Genomic DNA, 25,618 nt, shown 5'->3' on the forward strand with positions numbered 1-25,618 from the left:
ACAGCTGTTCTGGCCAGAAGCCAAGAAAAATATGACTTATTTTGATACCATGTTTTACATTCTGTATAAACATTGCCAGTGGTATTTTGTCATACACATTTTTTTTTTTTTTTTTTTTTTATTTTTTTTTTTTTTGACTTAGGGAAGAACTTGATAACCTTTATGCTGCCTTCCTGGTTAAAACATGAGGTGCTAAAAATACAGCACTGGTGAGCATTTAGCCCAAGCTCAAAATGGCAAATGTGCACTGTTCCTGGAAGCCTGCGCACATATTACTTATGTAGATTAGCAGAGATTTGTGCAAGAGCACAGAACCAAGCAAAGTGACTACTAAACTACAGCATTTAATGTTCCACTGAGCTCAGGCTACAACGCCTAATTACTCCTTGGCAGTCATTTGTGCAGTTGGAGACAAAATGAAACTTACAGCAGCATTTTACCAAATTAATGCCACAAGAGACATACATTTATGAGAAGGTTAACATTTTAAGAAAGAGAGAAATTTCTCTGATAAAACTAGCTGGAAATGCTGCATAAAAATAAACCCAGACTGGTGGTAAGACAAGGCATTTGCAATGAGAAAAGCTGCCATTTTGCTATAGTCAAAGGAGGTTTACCTGTGGATCCATAAATGATAAATCTGACCCAAGTCTCCCTGAGGACTTCTTGGGAGTTCTGGTGAGCCTCATGTATGGCACCAGACGTAGAGACCACACTTCCCACCATAACTGCTTAAAGACATTACAGACCTATGCAAACTGCAAAGAAGGGAGGGAGGAAGACATTCAATTATCTAAATGCAGATACTTGGTGCCATTTTAAATGCTGTAGGATATTCAAGACATCTGTCTGAGGCTCTTAGACTTGATGTGGAAGACAGGGAAACTTGTGTCCTACCTGAATGGCAGCAGGTAGGAAGAAGCCTAGTAGCAGACATATCTCAGATTAACTGAACGTGATTTGCAATCTCACTCATTTTGCTCAGTATTTGCTATCCTGAAAGACTTAAGAACATGGCTCCCATGAACCTGCTATGAGGTGGGGTGGGAGGACAGAGCCATTGCAAATAAGTCAAATCCATACAGGCACACTGTGCAGTAGCACATGCAGGGATGTAGTGACAACAGTGAGGCACATTGAGAGCATTCAGCTTCTCACATGAGCCTTGGGCAGCTAAGAGGGACTGACCTACATGGAAAACTGATATGGTTACTCCAGTGCCAAAGACTGGGCTTTGGAACATTCAGGCTTCCCTCCCAGCTTGGACAGCCGTCCCAGTCTGGTACTGGGGAATTATATTAATGCACCTTTATGTATCCAAATTTGTCCTCTTTAAAATGAATCCATGATATTCACCTCTTACACAAATGCTGCAAAGAGAAATATTTCTACTCTGTGTATATATCAAGGTGGGCGTTAAAGAAGAGGAGGGTTTTTATATATTCATTTTTGTGACTGATGTAGCAAAGTAATCTTCAAAAGTTGAGGTAACTGTTTTCTGGATAAACCAATGGTTTCCACAATCTTAGAGACAATTTTTGCATTTTTACATTTCTTAGGCTAGGTAACTTTTTTTTGTTTATATTCAAGGAAGTAATATAACTGCAGCAGGAGAGCAGCTAGAGTAAGTGCTGGACTTTCTAGTCACTTAAGCCATGACCTGACCAGTGATATTTTCTATTTCTACTGTCTCCTGTGAACTTGAGAATTAATTTTTAACCAAATCCTGTTAAAATTCAAAAGCTGTAGACTGAACAATTCAGGACTGGTTAGACAGCAAAGTCATCACTTGTGTTTGATGCAAGATTTCTGAAATTGGCAGGCAACTAGGAAAGGGAAAAAACATATGGTCATATTCTGTTGAATATCAGATAATCTTCTTTTTTACGTTCTTACATAGGCAATAAAAAAAAGGCTGCACATATTTTTGAGAGCAAGGTACAGGCATCACTTCCTTTCCAATTTTAGTTTGTGTTCTGTTTCTAGTTCTGTGGGACTACATCAAACAAAACTCTCTACACTGCATTTATATCTGTGCTGAATAAAAGTCATCAGAGATTGAATTTAACTGGTTTTCAATCCTGTAATACACAGGTCCAGTAGTGTCTTCAGATATGCTGCCTCCCAATTAACAATAAGAATGAAGCAATTTTTCAACAGCAGTTGGATTTATGGTCCTTTTACAATTTGCCTCCATGGTTACTGGTCAAGAATCTAAATAGAAAGCAAATGAATATGCTTTTGCACAGTATTATTTTATGTTCTAATGCTAGAAATCTCTAAGCTTGTTACATACCAGGGTGATTTAAGCTTCCAGGGTACCTGACATATATCAGTTCCAGGGTCCTGCTGCATAAGCAGCAGCTTGTGGTTACTATAATGTTGGATGCATCCCCACTCCCCCTCCTCTGGCAACAGCTTCTCCACAGGAAAGCCCATAGGCAGACAGAATTGCCAGAAAAAGTCAGGAAAGGGCACTAGCATGATTTAGATCTTAATACAGTCACATCATCTGTGTAATGCAATATTGAAAGTTAAAAGCTGGTACAGTCAAATAACTTCTCTTGATTTACACAGAAAATAGAAACAGAAAAGGACCAGAGCCTTCCTCTCCTGTAAGCCAACATTGGGCCTTTAGTAACCCAAGCTGCTCTATAATATTTAAAATATTCTACAGCTCCAAAGCATACAATATTTTTCCAGTGGACAAGTTTAACAGAAAGGCTAATCAGTATTCTTGCCCTAGAATGACTGTGAGTATCTATTACTTAACCATAATATCCATCATATCTTTCCTCTAGGAAGATCTGCCAGCAAAAAAGTGCACCAAGTTTCCAAATGTGAAGAGTTTTCTGGAGCAAGGGGAAAGGGAAAGCCAGAGATAAGGAAGGAAAACTATGTAAGAAGCAGAGGCTTGCAAATCTGTCAGACATCTAGATCATAATTAAATAATTTTTCTTCCCTGAGGTTCTCCCTGTCACTTTAACCCTTTCTCTACTTTCCTACCCCTTGAAACTATTTCCAAAAAAGTAAAACAGGCCTACTCAGTTAAAATAAAACCTATCCTATAGAGAAATAACAGAACTAAACTTTATCCCATTTCTCAGAGACAGTTACAAGTGACAAATAATTATACAGAACGTGTTTGCGCACAGAGGTATATATAATACATACATACACTGCTATTTTTCACTGCAGTTTTTCTCTTTCCTTCCTGCCTTCTGCCACTCACTATTTTTATTTCTTCTGACCAGCTTCCACGCTGAATTCTCTCCAGCTACTGACTTCCCCTTCTGTACTGTCCTTCCCAAGTGGAATACAAAACCCTGTAACATTTGAATGTGAATGGACTGAAAATTAAGCAGAACAGGTTCACCCACCCCTATTGTTTCTAGCTTTTGTTTTAAACTAACTCATCAAAACCCAAACAGTTTAGTAGCAAACAGCAAGTACTTCTCAGGTTGGTAACTAAAAGGACTGTCCTCCCAGTAGCTGTAGCTACCCTGACCAGAGCCAAAGGTAACAAATTCTTCCAAGAGAAAGGGAGGAAATGGGATTATCTCTGTCCAGACTCACAGCACAAACTGATCTCTGGAGGGTTCCCCCACCCCCACCCTATGTCCTCTCCTAGCTGTACGTGAAAAAATATTCCTCTCTCATGGCTACTGAAGCAGACACTCAAGGGAGGGGAAAATCCCTTTCAGACTTTTAGAAGGTATTTTGTCTTTTTGTCACACAGAAGCCTGTATTTCTTTATATCTTTATAACTACAAAATTCCCTTCACATTTTAAAATACTTTTGTTTCTTAAACATTTAAATACATTTAAAATATTTTCAGAATTAAAAAAAAAAGTCTGGTATTTTAAAGTGTTTTTTCTTCTCTGAGACAGGACAGCAGAACCACTCTTAGGAGTGACCCCCTTTAAAACACTGTTTTCAGTTCCTTATAAAGTTGAGAAACTACATGCCTCTGTGAGAGAAGAATCCACATGACAATTTATATAATGCCCATAATCATACTATTTCTTATTTCAACCAAAATGTTTAAATGTCTTCCAAGAACAAAGTTTGGAGGAAAAGGAGATCTACATTCTGATAAATGAAATTCTATTTAGCACTCAGCCCTCCAAAAACCTGTGGTCCTGGCATGGTCTATTGTTCACTCTGCCTTGACTCTCTGCCCATCAGCTCTCCTTCCCTAAACCAGGAAAATGCCACCTCTTCATAACACATGAGCACTGTGCAAAGAAATAAATTAAAGTCTGCATAGCATGTGAATACCAGGTCAATGAGTAACATAAAAAGAGCCAAAGGAAATTAAGTAGTAATTAATTAATTCCAGAAGAGAATTTGAACTGAGTGAACAGAGCTATATCTTTCTTTTTAATTGAGTACTGAAACTTAGAAAGAAAACAAGATTGAGTCCCATCCCTGTAACCAGACACGTTATCATACTGTAGAAGGGGGGGAATTGATGTTAAAAGGGGAGAATCTAAGATTACACATAGAGCCTTAATATTGGAGTAACCTGACTTTAAGCACATGACCTAGCATTCCTAATAATATTATTTTAACATAATTTTCAATGCATAATTATTTATAAAGCACCAGACAGTAGGTGTGCATGATGCTTTATAGGCATGTAAAATTGTCTGATCCCTGCCCCTAGGAGCTTGCGTGATGACACCACACATGGGATGGGAAAAAAGGGGGTATGGGAGGACAGGGTTGCAACACTGTGAGATCACGAGATGCACTTACTGCTACATAAGCAACATTTCAGCTTCTCTGTGGTTTTCTTGTTACTCATTTAACACTATATATTAAAATTTGGTGAACAGATACATAACACAAAGACATCAACCGTAAGAAAGGATATGAATAAAGAGAACTATGTAGGACAATGTTCAGACTCAGCAGTTAATATTAAAACATTGCATGTAGTCAATTATTTATATAGGTTTAGCCCTTGGCACCTCCAGCTGAGGTCTGGATTCTGCTCCACCAGGCACTGCAAAAATGTATCGTGAGATATGATAGCTGTATGGTTTTTGCTGTAAAAAACCAGTCAGTGTCAGAAGGGGATCTCACAGGCAGAGAAACCAAGATGGTTAAACAGGTTAGAGGCAGGGCTAAGAGTAGGACTACAGTGTTTTGACATTTGTTTTGATATTGTAATTGCTAATTAATATGTGTATTTAGATTACGATTGCTTGAACAAGAATTCCTAAACCAAACCAAACAAAAAAGAGTGCATTTGGAAGTTGCTATAATGAACAGAAAATTAAAACCACAGAGGAAAGACCCCAGCTTGGAAACCCTGGAATCTATGTACCTTCTTTTAGAAATTTCAGTTTCTGTGCTCTGGGAACTGAAGTAGATTAGAGCTCTGCTGCGCTGTCATATTTGTTTTTGCAAAGCCCGCGGTTGGTGTAATTTCTGACCTGGCCACGATCTTACCCTGCTATGTGCAGACAAACGTATCCCATGTCAGAGACTGTACCCTTAAATGCTCACAAATTTCCTTGACTTCAGCAGCAGATGAAGATCCTGCTGTGATATTCTAATGTTATCAGGCATTACAGCCACACAGAGACCACCTAGAACATCCAGTAAACAACTCCAGCAACCCTAAGAATAATTCATTTAAAGCAAAACATACAAACTTATTAAAGAAAGCAACATGACAAAATATTCTTGATCTCCTGGAGCACAGGCTAACTCTTTGGAGCAAACCTATATAAGAACTCTGAACTTGATTCTTCTCTTCATTGCAGTTCTTCACAATAGATTAGCAAAATACTGCCTGGAGTTTTTTTTTTACAGCCCTTCACACTCCAAATATAATTTGCTTCCACTTTAAGGGTACTTTTCACAATCTACACAGTACAAAACTATTTTAGTACATAGCACTATTAATTCTTAGGAATTTATTTTACTGGGTGAAAAGCCTATTTTTTAGTCAGCTTTACAATTTAAAATGGCAAACGAAATGTTTCCATTATTCTTAATAACCATTTTTTCCCAAGCCTTAGCCAAATTAGTCACTAAATAAAATTTTTGGCTTCAGTAGAACTCAGACTCAAAGAGAACTCAGTCTCACTGCTGCTAACCCCTACTACATTACAGTAGCAACACATTCTTCCAATTTCTTTGTTCTTATCTTCCTTTTACAATTGAGTTTAGCCCACTAGTGTACAAAGTAGAAGACAAAAAGGAATGAGTAAACTCTGTAAAATTTCCTTTATATTTTGTAGCTTATTAAATATACTTATAACTCTGTGTAGCTTGGTATTGGTTGTTCACACAAAGTGTATTTGGACTTGTCTGGGGATTCAAGAGGCTGGTTTGGTCTTGAAAGTAGCCCATTCATCAAAGAGCTATGTAGAGTTTCTCAGTTCCTAACACATTTTACTAGTTGTTCTGACAGTAAAAATGGGAATTGATGTTCTCCAAATTTGGCTATACTCAAAATTGTACTAAGAATTGATTTATATCTGCTTAGAACAAGATTTTCATGCAAAGAGTTTTAAAAAAATACCTTTTTCCCTTTCCTCTACACTTAGGAAGTGGCTTTTTAAAACTTAGCAGCTTGACCTCAGAAGGATTTAGAGGAGCACAATTTTCAAAGCTGCTTTGTTTACAAAGATTGGTTATGAGTGGAATTAGATTTACTTTCAAATATTACTGGCACATTCCGTCCATAACATTTTAAAAGATATTACTCTCAGCATCACTGTTGTGTCAGTGTAAGTGGTTGCTGATATAAGATTAAAACACGTGACAAATTTTAAGTTTTTGCTATATCCCTAAGCTGATCTGCAGCAATTTTGCTGTCCCAGAAGTGAAAAAATAAATAATATTTATGAAAAATAACTGTATGCACCAAACAATAGCAACTGTCTCCTATTTCAGTCCCAACAACTGCTTTTAAATTACAGATATATTAGATAAATAAAGAATATTCAGCATTATAAAATCATGAAAAAAAAGAGAAAGCTGGAAGCCTAGCCCAATCTCCTGCTCCAAGCAGGGCTAACTTCAAAGCCAGAACAGGCTGCCCAAGGCTCCCCCTGGCTGAATTCTGAGAATCTCCAGACATAGATATTCCTCAGCTTTTCTGGGCAACCTCTTCTACTGCTTACCCATTCCCATTCTGGGGAATTCTCTCATATTTAATTTTTATTTCCTTTAGAGTAGCTGGTGACAGTTGCTTCTTGTTCTTCCTCTCTGTATGCCTGAGAACCCTGATAGTCCTCCTTTTGCTAGGCAAAGACTGCAACCCGGTCCCTCCGTACCAACATTGCTTTCACACTGTAAACAACCATTCCCCTCATACCTTGTGTGCTCCAGTGCCCCAGCCTCCTCAGCGGCTCTCCACTGGACCCTCTCCCATTTTCCAGTCTCTCTCTTGAACTGGGGGCTCAAGACAGGACACTGCAGCACTGCCCTCTCAGCACCTTCCTGACTGCAATGACCAGTGCATCACACTATCCTTTCAGTTTCCACTCCTTTGGCTCAGCAAGACCCCTGGACTCAAGTCCTGATGGACAGCTTCTCTGTGCACTCTTTCCAATAGGGCTTGTGGGGCAAGGGCAAATCTAAATGTCATGAACAGAATATGTATCTTTAGCTGAGGTGAAAGATGGAGGGAATATTGACTTTCAAGAGAGAGCGTGTCACAACGACCTGTGGTTAATTCTTTGTTTGATTAAAAAAACCAGAAAAAGATTCCCCCCAAAATTGTAGCTGATTACTATTCTTATTATAGGGCTTTGCTTTGATGTCATTGGTCAACAAAATGCTAACTTCCTCCTCCCCCACTGAACATGCATGTGTGTTTTTCAGACCACTTTAGATCATGCATTTTGAAGAAAGTTGGGATAGCCTATTTACCTCAAAAGGACCAATCTAAGCCTACTGAAATTAATGGGTTTCTTTTTTGGATCAGGTTTGGAATGTTAATTGCAGTTACTATCCCAGCCTATCTAATCCTTCCAATAAAAATTGTATCAGGACCTAAGACACTGCAAAAGGAAAAATCACAAGAAAAATGTATTCTGGAGCAAGTATCTAAGTGAGGTTTGACCTTGTCCCCATTGATACTAGTGGAAAAAGATAATTCCAGTAAGTTAAATACTGACTTTGGTCTAATTTATCCCTAAGTTATCACACACTGTATAATCCAAGATGAAGTTCTCACTCAGAAATGTGTGGATGGAAATAACTAGGTCATGATACATGCTTTTATGAAGAGGGTACAGATTAGCAGCTGAATGGAGAGACCAGAAAGCACAGACTTTGTGTCAACTGAGAATTCAGAGGAATTTCTGGCCCCTGTCCCATGACTCTGCAGCATCACACAGAGCGGATCCCTGTCAGTATTACCAGGCCACCCTCCTTGCTGGAGACACAGCTTCCTATTTGGCCAGCTTATATTTGCAAAGTCCTATAAATTTTGGGTTCCCTTTGCAGCCCTGCCACCCACTATGTGAGTTTTGGCAAACAAACAGTGTCAGAGTCATTTGTGCTTGAAGGCAGTTTCTAGTTAAACTCCAGGTTCTCGTATTTTCTTGCAAAAACTGCAGAAAAATGTTTGTTTATGGTAAAAGAAAAAAAGGGAAAAGAAAAGGAAATATGCTGAAAAGACCCCCACCCGAAAGTATAACACCAGTGGCGGTTAGCATTAGGTGAACAGAAATATATATATATGCATATAAACATATACGTGTGTATATATATATATATGTTTGTTTTTTTTTTTTAATATATATGTAAACATTTCCAAACCAATCTCCAAAGTTCACTGCATACAGTCCTTTTCCACCTGGCTTTCAGCGGCTTGAATTTTCCATTATATGACCTGCATGTCATTTTTCCGGATCAATATGTGGTAACATTTTTGAAAAAATTCAGAAGTGCTATCAGAAGTACAAAATAAACCTAACTGTAACAGAACTATTTCATATTCCTTGGAGAAATCAACTCTGGAGGGCAGCGGTCTTTTGCAAGAAATGTAACTACAAGTTCAAACAAAAAAGTGACCTTTGCCTGTTGCTACAAGTATGTCGCTCGAGGGGATTTGGCACTGAGCTTTTCACTGGGAGGAGTCACTTGGCATTGGTACTGGTTTATGAAAGAGCAGAAGAAAGTATAAGTTGGTTTTCTTAAATGAGTCCCTACCAGGAGGACAAGTGCTGGTGGCAAGTAAATGTTTACCTCAGTGGAGCAGTGTCAGGTCCCACGCTGGGGCAGTAAGCGTTCTGCACGGGGCCTGTCTCTGTGCCACACATTGCATCTGCCTCAGCTGGCTCCGTGTAGCCATTGACCAGCTTGATGTCTCTCAGCTTCATACTGTCATGCTGTGAATCCAGAGACACAATGTCCGACGGGGAGCTCACAACACCCGAGTCCTCCGTGGTGTCCTCTGATGCAAAGCAGCTGCTTTCCGATGCTGTTTCTTCCACCTCCGATAGCTCCAGAACAGTGTCATCCACTACATAAACATTATCATGTGTAGACAGCAGGCTCTCTAAATGAAATATAGCAAGGAAAGTTAGCTGGAAGTCATCAGTACATAAATCAGACAGCTGTCTCCTTGTAATTGGAAAAACCCACATGAAATGCATTAGAAATGTGAGGGAGGCTGCTCAGCATTTATATATAAGATAAAGATGATTTGAAAAGTGACAAAAACATTATGTCCTTTGCTTTTAGAGATGTGGTTTACTATGCTGGTCCTCTGGGGTTTGGGACTTATAACTTCCAAAGCAAATCAGTTTCATTAATTCTCAGAAGAAACAATTTTTCCAGGGACAGTTTCTTGAGGAATTAGACAGAAGTTTAAATTATATGGTTCAAGAATCACTCATGTTACTCCTTATGGCAACATAATCTCATTATTTTTCTCCTATTCTATGTCAAACAGATAACATTTCCAATAAGAAGTCTATGTACAGGTAAAAATGGGCAGCAATTCCCAGTCAGGACACTTAATTGATAAACTAGATCTACTGCTGGCCCAGTGGGTGTCATTGATTGTATCACCATTCAATTTTTCTATTTTTCAAGATCTCCTATAAGTGTACAGAAAAGTAGACAGTACCATACTTAAAATATAAACTTTTCCAATGTTTAGTTATTTTTAAAGGAGATCAAGGGATATGCCCTTTGCATGTTTGATGCTATTAAAATAGGCAAATTTCAAGAGGAGATTTGACACAGTATAACTTCTTATACCCTGTTTTAGTTTGCTTCCTATGAGCTACCCATTTTTGTGTTTTTCAGTAAAAAACACAGTTCTAATTTCTCTTAAGAAATGTACTCAATTTCATCCTGCAATTATGCCACTAAAGGAGAGCTCCCAACCAGGTCAATAATCTCAATTACTGAAATTACTGAGTGACGAAAGAGAATCAAGCCCAAACACACTTCTCCTGATCAAAAGGAATCAATAAAGACTAATATAAATGTGTAATTTGGAATTATAAGTGTGCTCCATTCTCTTCTTGAACCTCAGTAAGCAACAGGAAGATTAAACAATAATTTATGGTCTGATCTTCCAGACACTTGTGGTGGAAGTTAATTACATGAGAAGTCCCAGGTCTGCAAGTGTGACTAAGATTAAATATACACTTCACTGTATTTTTGGCTTGGAATGAACAACTTTTTGGAGAATACATGAAGCTATAGCTCAATAAAAATGATCAACAGAGAAAAAAATATTTCTGAATTCTGTTGTATACACAAAAGTGTTTTGTCCAAGTTACAGAACAGAAAACAACTTTGCAAAGAATCTCACAGAAATAATTTTGTCAGACTATAGTTTAGCAGTGAAACTTTGAGTAAAACCAGAATAAAAATCAAGCCAACATTCTCCTTGACTGAGGTTACAAGACGCCATTAAGTACTGAAATTGATTTCCGACAGTAGAAGCAATAAAATTCAGAGGGTTACAAATCATGATTAAACTTTTAAGTGCTGTCAAGCATTGATATTAATGATGGAAGATGATCCAAAGACTCTATTGCAACTTTGGAAGCAATGTTATTTGATTTCTTTGACCTTATTTTCTGTAACATTAGTTCTAGATTCTGGATATATTCTCAGAGATTATACCATTTTAAAATGGTAATTACAGGAATAAAGTATGTGCCACTGAATGGATTTGAGTATGCTAACCATAGATCTACAGTTAGCAAAACACTAACAGGAAGGTGAATAGTTTGACATTGAACATCAAATAATAAAACCGCACAAAACTCACTGTGAACAAACAGGTATGAGTATATGGCTTCTTGGCTTTTAGACAAACAAAAGAAAGCCCAGTAACAAACATTAGTAAAAGTTACACTATGTTAAAACCAGGACAAAATAGGATAACAAAGAAATCAATTTATAGAGTGGAGGTTGAAGAATGAAAGCATACAGGAAGATTTTGAAGTAATGCACAATGCAGTATATACACCTTGATGAAAAGAGACCTCTCTGTAATTCATGACAAATCTATTGTCACATGGATGCCATAAATGACCTCCACCCTATAGCTGACATAGCAATTTATAGCTAAGTACCTACTCCCATATCCTGACATGAGGGGGGCAGCCTTTTCCTCACTCACCATCTCTTGCATTTCGTCATCCTCTTCTTGCCTGCCTGCAACTATTTCCTGCATCTTTCTGCTCAAAGATTTAGATCCTTTTGGTTACAAAGCCCTACTTGCCTACTGCATAATAAGAACACTCAAGTCTCTCCCCACCCTGCTGCAGGATCCCCAACTCCAGCCCACTGTCCCCACATGTTGACAAACAGAAGGAAAACCAATCTCTTTTTATCAGAGCTCACGGGTGAATTGATCCCTGTTACGTCTCAATCTTGGCAGCTGAATCACCCAGGTCAGAATAAGAACCTCCTCATTCAACAGCAGTTTTGTCCTGAAGTATGGAAATACAAGTAGACATCTTTCTACTCAATGATTAAATTCTCAAAGCTCAAGCAAAATTAAAATGCTCCCCTTTCTTCAAACCTATCAGTTTGACAAAGTGCTTCCCTATTTTTTATCTTCACCAAGAAGATTCATAAATTTTTAACATAGTTAACGCATGGCACTGAACAGAATTACCAGCTGAGACAAACCATTTTGATTGCCACTACTACTTGCCTGAACATGAAAGCACACACATAAAACACGACTGTGATGGTTCTGTGTCAAGTTAACAACCTTGTTTCAGCTAAGAGCAGCACTAAAACACCCCTGTTTCAAATTTGAGCCATTCTTGGATGGATTAAGTAAGAACTATTCTTTGTCCTACATGCTTGATTAAGTCTTCACTGGTGCACACTGAAGATGGGATGGGGATTACTGGGTAATGACACATGACATGAAGAAAGCCTACCTCAACATTACTGAGTGGTTTTGTCTTCAGGAGACAGAAAATACTTTATAAAACTTGCTAATTCTACAAGAAGAACAAGGTAACATTTAGTAGTAGATGTGATTCTGCCTTGCAATTTTTGCATTTCTTTTCTCTACCCAACACTAATACAGTGTGACCACAATGATGGCAATACTGAGGTTTTCTGTTGGTCGAATAAAGAAAAAAGCCCAACATTTTCTTCTCTTTCTCATAACACTAAGACAAATTCAGGCTCTGATCATCAGAACCTCATGCAGACATATCCAGGTTAAGAAAGAGTATTCACCAAGTACTTCAGAATTGAAAGCACAAATAACAATTGCCACAGATAACATAGTATTGAAAGATTTCTATACAGAAGGCTGGGTTTTCAAACATAATTTTCAGCAAAGCTAGCTCATTCACTGGTGGGGTGTGGTACTGAAAAGGATGTAGAAGTTGGTCCATGGTCTTCAAGCTATTCTAAAATCTCCGTGGGGCATCTCACCCCCACACGAAACTGGAGAGAGTACTTCAAAGCCTTGCATTGCTGCTTACCTATATGCTGGTTCAGGCTGCAGACACTGCTAAACCCACATGAATGCTGTACCAGGGATCTCCCCAGACTCGCAGCAGCAGTGCTGCCACTGCACAATTAGGTCAGCCACAAGTTACAAAGGCTTTCTTGCAGAGGGGGACGGACTGGGACCTCTGTTTGCAAAAATGTTGCCTGTGATCACCAAGAGGGAAAGAGGAGAGTAGCTCATGAGTAAGGAATGTGAGCTTCTTGTTTAACACAAAAGAGATCTTGTTGCGTTAATCTCAATAGCCTGTAAGTAATTAGGAAAACACTGAACTTTGAGTTTAGAGGAGTCATATCTGCACCCGTGCAGTTAGATATATGTACACATTACTCATCCAGAATGCCAGTGATGGGGAGACAGATAAACCTCACCTGGTTTAAATGCAAATCAGCACTTTGAGAAATGAAGATTTAATTCAATATGTGAAGACTTCCATGGGTAAAATACTCACTTTGATTACTACTATGAAAATAACCACCATCGAAATTGAATTAGATTAGAATTGGACGTAAGTGTTCAAAAGATGACTATCCCATCTGGACCTACAAAATCAGTCACCAAAGCCCAAGTCATCACTCCTTCTGAGTCCAATGGGCACAGAGTGTAAATCCTAACTATTAGGAAGTGCTGTGACCTGGTTTTACAGCACTGCTGGTGTTTTGTTATAACATTCAATAAGGACAGACATAAGATGTAACAGTTGATTCAACCCTTACATGATGAGTAACCTGAACTTCACAAGCATTTTGGAGATGCTGAGTTTCTCTAACTTACCTAACACTTGCTAACATGTTGGTAACTGTTTTACAATTTCTTTCATCATTTGTTCCACTGCCAAAGAACTTTCTTTGTATGGACTATAATTGCTTTGCTGTAGTCTGATTGGTCTATTATAATAAAGTTGTAAAAAATTACCATAAAGTTTATGATATTAAAGAATATTAATTCTTATAATGATCCCTAAATTATAACATAATTCTTTCACTGACAGGACTTAAAACTTCTATCAGGAGAAAGAAACACTGCTCTAATTATTTGTCCTGGCAGTAAAAAGTTGAGACCAACACAAAAGACCAGTATTAAAGTACTGTGCATTTTTTTTCATATGCTTGGAAGTGGGCTGAGATAACATTTATTATGGCAATTATTTACAGAGATTATGAAAATGAAGAACACAGGATTAGCTTAAGGGTTTTCACACGGGTACAATGTGATCTTGTTACATTTTACTCATTTTTCTCATGGATCAAAAACCTGTATGAAGACATAGGTGTTAAAGATCACTCAATAAGCAGATAAAGCAGTAGACTGAACGGGTGGTCTTCTCTCTATCATAATTAAAATTTTAATTTTAGCATATTTAAGCCTACATGCATACTTCCTTATTAAAAAAAAATCAAAGAAACAAAGAGAAAATAAATGACCACTGTTATACTTTAACAACAGTATTATGGGAGTGGGGGAATGGATCAATTCCAAAGCACTTCTCTCCCAGCTTTTGGAACTGCCCTGCAGAAACTCAAAAAGAGGCCAGAAAATACTAAGCTGAGGTACCATGCTCTGCAGCTCCAGCCCTCCTCCAAAATAAGGATGTAGAACAGCTTAATGTTGGCTTAGTTTATTTAGGTCACAGAATCACAGAACAATTTCATTTCGAAAGAACCTCTGGAGGTCACCTAGTTCAATGTCCTCCTCAAAGCAAGGCTATCTTCCAGCTTTGACAAAGTAGCTCAGGGCCTTGAACAGCTTAGCTTTGAAAATCTCCAAGCATGGAGACCCAACAGCCTCTCTGGAAAAAATCATGAATCATTCCCTGGGCAGCATCTAATGCTTCTCCCACTTAAGAACATTATTTTAATGTCAACCTAAAAAAATTCTAGCTGCAACTTGTCACTGTTGCAGTCTTATCTTTTTGCAGTGAATCTCAGAGAAGAGTCTGTCTCAGTCTTTCCTCTTCCTTTAGATATAAGACAGCATTCAAAATCTCCTTACCCTTCCCTTCTGCAGGGGAGGGCTGAACAAGTCCTGTTGCCTCAGCACCTCCGTGTATATCCTTGATGCTTCGTGACACACTCTGGTGTGTCAGTATCTTGTTACACAGAACTCAAAACTGGACTCACTTTTGGACAATGGACTCACATGTGGCTTCATGGCAGCTAAGTAAAGGGGAATAAACATTTCCTGTGATCTGCTGGCTGTGCTCTTGCTAGTGCAACCCAGCCTGAGGTTAGTGCTTCATCACTGCAAGGGCACGTTGCTGACTCACACAGCCCTGCATGCGACTTCCAGTCTCACATAATGAGATATTTTCAGACTCCTTCCTAGTCTTATGCCCCATCCTCATGTTTTCCAATAGGCTCTTTAATTGAAGTCATTCTCACTGCAAACCCTGCAAACAAAAGTAAATCCATTCCTTTATATGCTAGCCAATAACAAAAATTAAAAGACACAAAGGACATGTCTCACCAGACATATCATCAGAAAGGTACAAATGGAATGTCATTAGTTACACCCTGTGAATCTTCAGCATTTCCATAGTCAATCCCAAACTAATGACAGTTAACTTAGTTACCTAGGTCTGCTCTCCTATGGTTGAAAAATAAATGTAGTGTGGACTCATTTAACCTGCCTTATGAATTTGAGGTAGTTAAGCACTTCCCTTGGGGTTAAACTTGTCTAACTGTTTGTTGTTAGTTGATAACACAACAGAAAAGTATTGTAACTTTCACAAAAGCTTTTTTGGCAATGGAGTTTCCTACACCAAAGGCAATACGAGATAGGATCAAGCCAGGGAATGAGAAGTGAAGAGTGTTCCAGTCCCTCCATTGTTTTTCCATGTACAAGCAGCTGTGAAGATCTGTGCACTAATGTTTGCTTTTCCTTTCAAACATATACTGAAAATCATTGTGAAGTCTTTCTCTCAAAACAATACCTAAAAAGTCTGCTGGCTCTTGGAAGTCTCAGAGGAAGCTACCCCTGCAAGTAACTGTCTGCTACCCTCTCCCATTTCAGACTCTTATTTTTACCACCTGCCAAACAGGCAAAGAAAAATTTCTGAAGTAATGCAGCACAGATTTTCAGACAGGGGAAAATCAACATATTGGACTTTATTATTCCTTTTTCTTTCCCACAATCCTTTCTTCAGTGACTGAAAAAGACTCTCTGACCCCTGCAAAGCCCATTTGACCTAGAATGCTGCTGCTATTGCTGAACTGCTTTTCATCCTCTCCATTTTGGCACCCTCTTGAACCCACTAGCTCCTTGCTTTTATAAAAGCCTTGTTTGGACTCTCTGACAACTCTACATCATAGCCAGTAACTAGCCTTCCTTATTCAAAGGGATCAGATGTCATACAAGCAATACAAAGAGTAAAATGCTCTTTGACAGTAAAAGGATCATGTGTCAAAATAGATCTTTCCTTGATTAACCAGAGAACATTGTCACTTGGCTTTGGGAAGGATAGATTTTAGAAAAGGAACCTGTAGATAGAGTTGTTAATTTCCTTTTATACATAATTAAGTATGATGGGGAGAGTTTCACATCAGTTCCTGGTGTTCCCTTTCTGAGGTTAACAGCAAGCTAGAATGATTCACAAGGTGATTTCAGGGCTCTGGATGGTCCCTTACGTAAATGAGGAGAGGGGCAGAGTGCCTAATCTGTGCAATTCAAAAATACTATAAACAAGCAGACAATGTAGGTTAGAGGAGGAAGATAAGACAGAAATGTATTTAAGAGCAATTATAGATAACTTTGAACTTGCACTTTCATAAATCACCATGTGTAACACTGGTGACGTGCTGTGTTAAATAACAGGTGTTATTTTTGAGGGTGTTTTCAGGACAGGAAAATCTAGATCTAAAACCAGAGACTACCCTGTATATGATACTGATGAAGAAATAACCCACTCTCCCCATTTTGCAGGGATTTATTAGTCTTAAGTGATAGATCTGGGCAATCTGCATCCTTTTCAGAGGTGGTTGGCTTTCACTCAAGCACACTGCAGCATCTAAACAAATGGACTGTGAAGGTGATTTTCATAAGCCACCTTAGAGAAAACACTCTATAAAATTGCTTGAAAAGCATATGTAGTGTAATGATTAAAACCAGAAATTATTAGTGTAATTATTAGTGCAACAAAACAACATTTTATTAGATGATTTTTAAGACCACAGAAAAAAAGACCATTTGCCCAACTTTTCTTTTTAAACTTCACTATCCTTTTGCTCTTGTGTACTCTGCATAAATTAATTATCTTCCTTAGTTTGTTAACAATTCCATAAAATCTTTGCTGCAATTTTATATTTATAGCATCATCCACAGGAGAAAAACATGAAACACTCTTGTATTGTAATTATCCTCCTTCCCCAGCAACTGGCTGCCAGCAAACTCAGCAGAGAGAAAAACCCAATCCTAAACCAAGCACACATACACATATGTAAAGACACCCTTGTGGGATTTAAGAGCTCTTTCCAGAACTCTTCTCCCAGTTGTGTATTTATTTCTAATTAAAAGTGAATAAAAGTTAGGAAGGGTGAAAGAGAATCAGGTCAATCTGTAATAATCTATTACTGAAACCATTAGGTATTACAGACGAATAAAAAGTTTTGAACAGATGCCTTCTAATTTTTGGGACAAAGTATACTTGTCTTGGGAACAAAAGCATTTATACTGGGAACTGCTGCACAACTGGGCGAAAACCTTCCTATCAATACAGACTTATGGGCCGTAATGGCAACAAATACTGGTTTTGCTTAATACTAAAAGCTATTAGTGAACTACAGGCTAGAGTGATGATGAACAAAATGGGATTTCATCCCTCTAGTTTCCCCACCAGTGCATCCATCATTTGCCCTTATATCTCTTTCTCTTTTTATAGGCTAGTACCTTAGTATAATCTGAAGCCAGACGGAGCCCTGAGAAAATTTTGTGAAGAAACTACCTAACTTAAATTAAAATGACATAAAACAACTCCATTTAATTGGCCAAAACATACTTCAGCCAAACCGCCAACAATGTAAATACCTACACAGATTTTCAACAGCTATCTCCAAATTTAGATATGAAAACATTTTCATACACCTCCATAGTATAAAGATACAAAACTCTACTCTGATGTCTTTTGATGTTCATTAACTGACCTTCCTGATCAGTGGAATATGTGCTTCTGCCTCCAAGAGGCTTTTCAATAAACTTGGGCTGGCGGTTTACTTTGGCAATTATATTTTCAGAAATATTTTAACTGAGAAGAGCATGTTTATTTTCTGAGGTATAACACATTTTACTGCACATACACAATGGATTACTCTGCTATTGTATTTCTGTAAGACATCCAATTATGTCAGTAAAAGCATAAACCTAGTGAGACACTACTTTGCGTATGTGACCTCTTCTTATCGTTAAAACAGTTTGCCTTCTGGAACTGCCCAGTAAAGAAAAAATTATTATTGCAGAGAAGAAAACCAAGGGTTGGAGTACACATAGCATCTCCCTGAAGTTCTTGAGTGATACCCTGCACAAGGGCATTTTACCATTTTCAAAGGATGTTTCCTAGGCCCTTTGAAGACTGGACTCCTGTGCTGGGAAGAGGGCAAACCGAGAGCAGTGAGGCCAGGACAGTGTGTGCCGATCACACTCTCCACCTAAAACACTGCCAAGCACTCCAGGAAACAGGCACACACATGCTGCTGAAGATCACCAGGGCAATTGGTTCTATGGACTTATAGCAAGAGACAGACTTCTTTTTTAGTGACACAGACATAGCCAAGCAATCACAGCATAGGACAAGAATCAAATGCAGGGAGGGTATTGTGAGTCCAGGGGAGGGCCATGAAGATGATCAGAGGGCTGGAGCACCTCTCCAGTGGAGACAGGCTGAAAGAGCTGGGTTTGTTCAGCCTGGCACAGAGAAGGCTCTGAGGAGACCTGATAGCATGTTTCAGCTCCTGGAAGAGGGCCTTCCAAGAGAGCCGGAGAGAGATTTTTCACAAGGGCATGTAGAGATAGGACAAGGGGAAATTACTTTAGAGGGTGGGTTTAGATTAGACATTACATAGAAATTCTTCATTTTGACATGCAACAGGTTGTCCAGAGAAGTTATGGATGTCCCATCCCTGGAAGCATTCAATGTCAGGTTTGATGAGGCTTTGAGCAACCTGATCTAATGGAATACATTCCATTCCATTTAACACCTCTGTCCATGCAGGAGTGTTAAACTATAGATTATCTTTATAGTCCCTTCCAATCCAAACCACTTTATGGTTCTTGATACAATGACCTCCATACACTATCCATGAAGTTATCTTCTCCAGCGGTGCACACTGAAGCTCTCCCTAGTAAGAAGGGGAATACTGGGCAAGTAGAGAACAAAATACTCACAGAATAGTAGTGCTCTCATGCCACCATTCCACTTTGGCAGCAGATGGACTATATCAGATTATTTCAGACATAAGCAGAGATAGAAATACTTAAGTCAGAGCTGAATTTGGCCTGCTCTTCCACAGTCCTCGTGTGAAGTCAATTATCTCATCAATCATGCTTTGCCCTGGGGCTCTCTTTCCCTATTAACTTGAAGAGATGCAAACATGCAAGAGCAGTAACTGGATGTTACGCTTTGTACTGATTTTTGGATAGTAAAACGTTAAAGGCAGTGCCACCTCTAGTGAACAATAGCCTGATGCAAGAAATGGGTCATCATCTGAACACCCACTTGGAAAAAATTTCCCCTTTCATATTACGTGCTGTTAGTATCAGATCCTGCTTCCACTGCAGAAGATAGGTTCTGCCCCTGACTTCAACAGCAGCAGGGTCAGACCATTCACTGATTGAAATGCAAAGCTGCAAATATCTCCTGCATGGGATGAATCCCCACAGGGAAAATTTGTCTGCATTTTTATTCATGTGAAGCATTTTAAGGCTTTCATTTACACAGTTCATTCAATAATAATGTGCATGTTGTATAATGGGGTACCTGATTAAGCATGCTTAAGTGCTTTGCTGGAGCAGGGCCATTTCTAGAATTTGAAGGTTTGCTATGATCATACTCTCAAAATAGGCAAGTTAGTTCGGGGAATTTCTCACCTGACTTAATGGGCTTAAATAGGATCAGCATAAAAGGGGGAAATTTGGAAATGCCTTTGAGTTTGTTTCTTTTCAGCATCAGTTCCTCCTCAAATTAGGCTGAGGGGGTCACGCAATTGTAGGTTTTAAGCTTGTCTATGAAACCCTCCAGTAACTTTTAAACTGGCTACCAACTTCTCCTGAATGAGTCAGGAAGGATAAGAGCCTGAAGTTCAGTTACAAAAGTTTAATAAGGAGGTAGAAGGACAGAGTGCAGAAACTTTCCTCATATACATGTAAAAGCTTATTTTCTGTTATCTACCAGGGATACTGAGAGAAGGATGCTATGAACAATAGCAAAAGTTCAACCCCAAGTGTGACGGGGTTCAGACATCAGAGAACTCAGTCATTAATAAAGAAGTTCAAAAGAAATGCTTAAGGAATTACTTGAGGTGTTCTGGGGGAAGAAAATAAGAAAACAAAGTAGAAAAAAAAGAAAGGAGAAATTCTCAAATATTTTTGGTTTTGAAAATCAAGAACCTCAAGGGCCCTGTGATTTTAATATCCACCTATTTTCCCATTTTTATTAATTTTTATCATCTCTCTTCCCTGTTCTTATTCCTAATATAAAAAATCAAAGACTATTAAAAAAAAAGGGCACCTTCTTCTTTAAACTCCATAGAACCAGATATTTTTTTTTCCTAAAGCCATTACCCAGGAAGCGTGTTTGAAACTTTTTTTAGCAGGTGGCTACTGTTGCACTTTGTACAGTACAGTTTGTACAGTAATGCACCAACATTACATTAATTCTCCTGGTTGGTCATAATTTAAGCATGGTATTATAAAACTTTCCACTCACCTTAGAGCAGCCCCTATCAAACCAGCACAGAATCAAGGTGGTGGTTTGTTATTACGCTTCTCATTACAGCATGAAAATTTAAAGATTTCTGTTTCAATTACTATCAGCCTGCGAATTTTCTCACAGGCACTAATTTAAGTCCATAAAAAAAACACAAGGAGTTGCCCTGTGCAAGGATTTTTTGTATAAAAGAAAGCAATTGATACATTGGCAAAGCCTTGTATTATGAACAGTGGCATGTATTTAATGTACCCTGAAAGTGAAGAAAAGACTTTATAGTACAGTCTGTGTCCTTTGTAAGAGCAGACTGAAGACAAATGATTTTATTTTGGGAACATCTGAATCCCATTGATTAGTGTGATGAATACAGAACAGGAAAGCTGCCAGGTACAGAGGAAGCTGGGCATGTCCACAAGGGAGTGGAGCAAACAAGCAAATTACAGTATATGTGTGCCTTTTTTTTTACCTGAATGTTTTCATTTGGAAAATTTGGACACTTAAACCTCTAAGTTTCTGTAACTAACTGGTCAGTTAATCAGCATATTGTTCTAATTCTCTGAAGGCAAGCAGAGAAGGGTTTTAGAAGTAAACTGTAAGTAATCAATAAAATATTCACACACATTGTATTTAATTGAAATAGGATCACTTCTGGGAAGAAAAAAAAAAGTTTCTTATTATTGGGGAGAACTGTGGCATAAAAATAATTGTGTCACTGTTAAGCATTGATTTAGCATGTCTGAGATTGGGAGTACCCGAAAAGGGTTCCAGAACAAAACCAAGATACCAATGCATTCACCCAGTAGTTCCCAAAGTGTCATCTACTTCCAACAACACCAGGAAGTTCTATAGGGTGGCCCTTCTACAGTCCTTGGCAGTCCACTGTAAGGCTTTCTGGAGAACAAGTCTGTAAGAGTTTGTTTGCCTTCCAAAATGGTCCAAGTTAAGTAAACAAGGCTCTTATCTTGAACTTAAGGCCACTAATTATTTTTTCTTACAGTCTTTATAATTCTTACCTAATTTGTCATACTTCTTATGTTTTAAGAAGTATATTAATTCAAATCTTGACTGTTTCATCCACGGATACACCTTTAAAATAGATCTCTTGCATGTTTCCACATAGTTTAGAAAAAATGCTGAAACTATTTCCTCATTAAGTTTTACAGCTTTTACAAACTGTACCTTCGTGTCAAGTAAAAAAAACTGAGGAAAACAACAACATGGAAGAGAAAAATACTTACCTACATGTTTTAAAAATCAGAAAACAATAATGATTTTTATTAGATGCTTGAAAAGTAGAAAAATTAGTTGTTTTGTTTGCTCTAACAAGTAAGCAGGTAATCTCCTACCAGTCTTTCACTGTTTATGGGAGGGCACCATATATTTAGCAACTTTATTTTCACATTTCAATCACTATAGTCTTAAAATAAAAAATTGTATTTGTCCATCACAGTTCTCCTTTCTTGGTCTTTCCATCTTATTTTGTTTTAGGTCTTTGTCCTCCATTACACCCAGTCTTTGCTTATGGTAGTAGGTTAGAATGTAATTATTTTATCCATGCCAGGAACCACAATTATGGAATCCACAAAAGGAGCTGACAAAAGAGAAGCTGTCTCTGCTCTCAGCCTTTACTCCCTCATGCCTGAAAACCCAGAAGTAAATGTGCACGACCAGAATTCTCAATTTCTTAGAAGAAAGTAGGCAGGCATTTTAGTCAGTGTTTTCTGACTCAGAAGTGGTAATAGGAAAAGCTGAGTATGAACACCTCTAAGGATGGAAAAGCACTTTGGTATTAGAATCATCACCTATCTGGAACAGAGAAAAAATTTCAGCAGTTTACTGCAGCTCCATGATCATTGACTGCATTTGAATCAGTAGGAACTTGCACTATATATGCCACTTAAAGCACCACCCTTCCAGTTTTATTTGGCCCATAGCTTATGTGTAAACCTGGCATAACTTCAAATTCACACCCAGGATCAAAGTTCTCACACACACACTTGCACCACATGCACGTAGCTGGTTGAACACAGATGTTTAGCCCCACTTGTTACTGATGAAGTGTAAGTTGTTCTGTGTGTGTGGCTGTGACAACTTCCTCACATTCCACCATTCTAGGGAAGCATGTCTAGGATGCTGCTCAGTTATTAAAGGTACAGCTCCTGTGGTTAAAGCTGCACTTCTTTTGATGAAGGAAGAGGACAACAGGGAATTTGGTTTCACTTGGAAGAAACATTCACAGTTTATCCACAGACCATTTGGATTGCAAAGCTGGTCTGTAAGGGAATTAAGAGAAGAAATTTCTTGACATTAGGATGGGAGAAGGGAAGCTCAGGTTTATTCTACACTACATGAAATAGGTAAGTAGCCAGTTAAAAATCTAAATACCAGGAAATGTGTCTAGAAAGACTATTTGATTCACTGGGGTCCCATCCCATATTAATGTAAACAGAAAATATTATCTTTGATTATTCAAAGTGATTGTGCTTCCTTACACTCAGACTGACTTCTGGCTGAAAGTCTGCAAAATTACAACTCTTATTTCCAATCCATGCAGGCAGCACAGTGCGGGGGAATGTAAGGGAATATGAAATTAGCCCAAATTTCCAATCAGTGTTTGTACCCAGGACTCAGTCTCCTCCCTTAGAACTTTCTCAAGGCATGAAAAAATTAAGCAGATCTTGTGACCCAAATTTACTATTTTTGAATTAGAAGTGAACATAAAAAATAATCTTTCATGTTCAATGTACATTCAAGGAATATAAAGGACTCAGTAGTTGATACCTGTTCAGTTTGTTGCCAGATTCTAGAGTCATTAATTCTTTCTTTGGACTTGATGCTTTCAACAGTCATTTACCACTACAAAACGATGCCAGAGCACTACACAAGAGTATGCAATAAAAAAGGAAAAAAGCAGGGGATTCTTGCAGGGAAATATACAAGATCACCTTTCCCCTTAGCCACCTCAGCAAAAATCAGCATTTATTACCTGGAAGCTCTTCTAGATAAAGAAAGACTTAATTATGTCACTGTTTGTTTTGTCAACTTCTTATGAATTTTAACAGTGGACTGTTCTAGCCACAGAGCTACTACAGGAGAAGCTTATGAATAAGAAGGGAAAACAGAGGCAGCAATTTTGCTTCACTGTCCTTGAGGGGGGAGTCCATAGTTTTACAATGACATCAGAAAACAACATGGCTGTAATTTTCGAGGGATGGAATAAGTTCCATTTGGTCTTCTAAAATAACATGTGTTTTTGTATGGAACGCTAAATGGTGCCTACTTCATGCACTAAATATATATTGAGAGTCATGGTAGCAACTGGGAGCCAAGCTCAGAAGACAGAATTGCTGTCATACATACACACACACAGGCTAGCTTTCAAAAAGAAACACTTTTATACTGTGACAGAACAATAAGGAGGATTTAAACTGACTGTACACATAAATGATGAGGGTATGAGAATCATGACGACAGAGTTTACTTCAAGAAAGCAGAACAAAGGGACAGATGATGGGCATATGATAGATTGGATGGTCATATGCTTAATAAACAAATGCATCATAAATCTTTGCAACTCATCATACAGTTGGAGCTGGATGATTTCTCTGCCAATCATTCTCCCTTGGCACTGGGAGCACTCTAGATACCACAGACAGCTTTAAATAATTCCAGTTCAAAACCAAGAATAGAAATATTTCCCTTTTCCATTAATATATTTGGAATATTTTTCTCCATATTTTACCTGCTCAGAATAATTTTCTGTGCTGCACCAGTAGCACATTTTCTGAAGATAAAAATGGAATGAGTTTAAAGTTTAGTATTATTCTACAGGCTTGTCACTAGAAAAGGAAAAGAAATCCATCTGCCCAGTGAGAAAGACAACATTCATTTCAATTCTCAAAGATTCCAACTGAAAGGAAAATACTCAGAAGTATTACATGTTGAAAATATATCTAAGGATGTTTTGAAAATCAGAGATTTAGTCTTTAAGTGACTGAATTGCTGGTAATGAAGTAATTTGTCTGTGAAATAAGGCGGATACTAAACAGGTCTGGTCATGATTTTAAAATTCTAACACTGAAGCTGATAAGATCCACCTAGCAGAACAGTCTATCTGTACTGGCACTGAACCTGACCTACTCCTATGCACTTAGGCATGTTTTAAAGACCATATACCAACCATATGCACTAATTACCACACTTTGGACACAGCTGCTATAGATACAGAGGCAATATCTATGCAATATAGTAGCCAACCAAATATGCCACCATACTCTGAGAAAGCTTAAAACAGAAATTTGAGCTTGCATCTCCTAGACGCCATCATAGCAGCATCACCTGAAAATATAATTTTATCTTCTTTTTTTTATTTGTGATGAAACTGATTTAAAAAATAATCTAGAAACAATTTTTTTGGTTGTTTTTAGTTGCAGAAAAAAATCCCAGCAAACTGCTCCAAAAACTAAAAACTGAAAAACTGGGTAAGTTTGGAATCAGGTTGAAATTCACTTTTGGCGTTTTTTCTTGCTCTCCTACTGCGAATCTGAGACAACACCGGCTCCCTCTGGTGGCCAACGTAAAAAATATTTCAGTAACATCTTGGGCACCACGAAGCCTAATCTGTTTCTAATTCACGGGATTTCGTATGAGTTGAGAACATTCATCAGAATAGGTTTAATCATAAATTATACATCTGTCCTTATTCCCTAAGAGCACTGAATAT

At 38.2% G+C, this 25,618-nt stretch overlaps 1 protein-coding gene across 19 annotated transcripts in view; it reads right to left on the bottom strand.

The window, feature by feature from the left end:
• The window catches only part of COBL (cordon-bleu WH2 repeat protein), a 156,401-nt gene that overhangs the window by 16,333 nt on the left and 114,450 nt on the right, over positions 1 to 25,618 (bottom strand). For all 19 annotated transcript variants that reach the window (XM_085571749.1, XM_085571744.1, XM_021546896.3 and 16 more), the window contains one exon: positions 9,221 to 9,533. In XM_085571749.1, the coding sequence (XP_085427875.1) occupies positions 9,221 to 9,533 (313 nt within the window). The remainder of the gene's footprint in view (positions 1 to 9,220; positions 9,534 to 25,618) is intronic.

The sequence above is a fragment of the Lonchura striata genome, chromosome 2 (genome assembly GCF_050655825.1).
Source record: "Lonchura striata isolate lonStrDom1 chromosome 2, ASM5065582v1, whole genome shotgun sequence".
In the NCBI taxonomy this organism is placed as follows: Eukaryota; Metazoa; Chordata; class Aves; order Passeriformes; family Estrildidae; genus Lonchura; species Lonchura striata.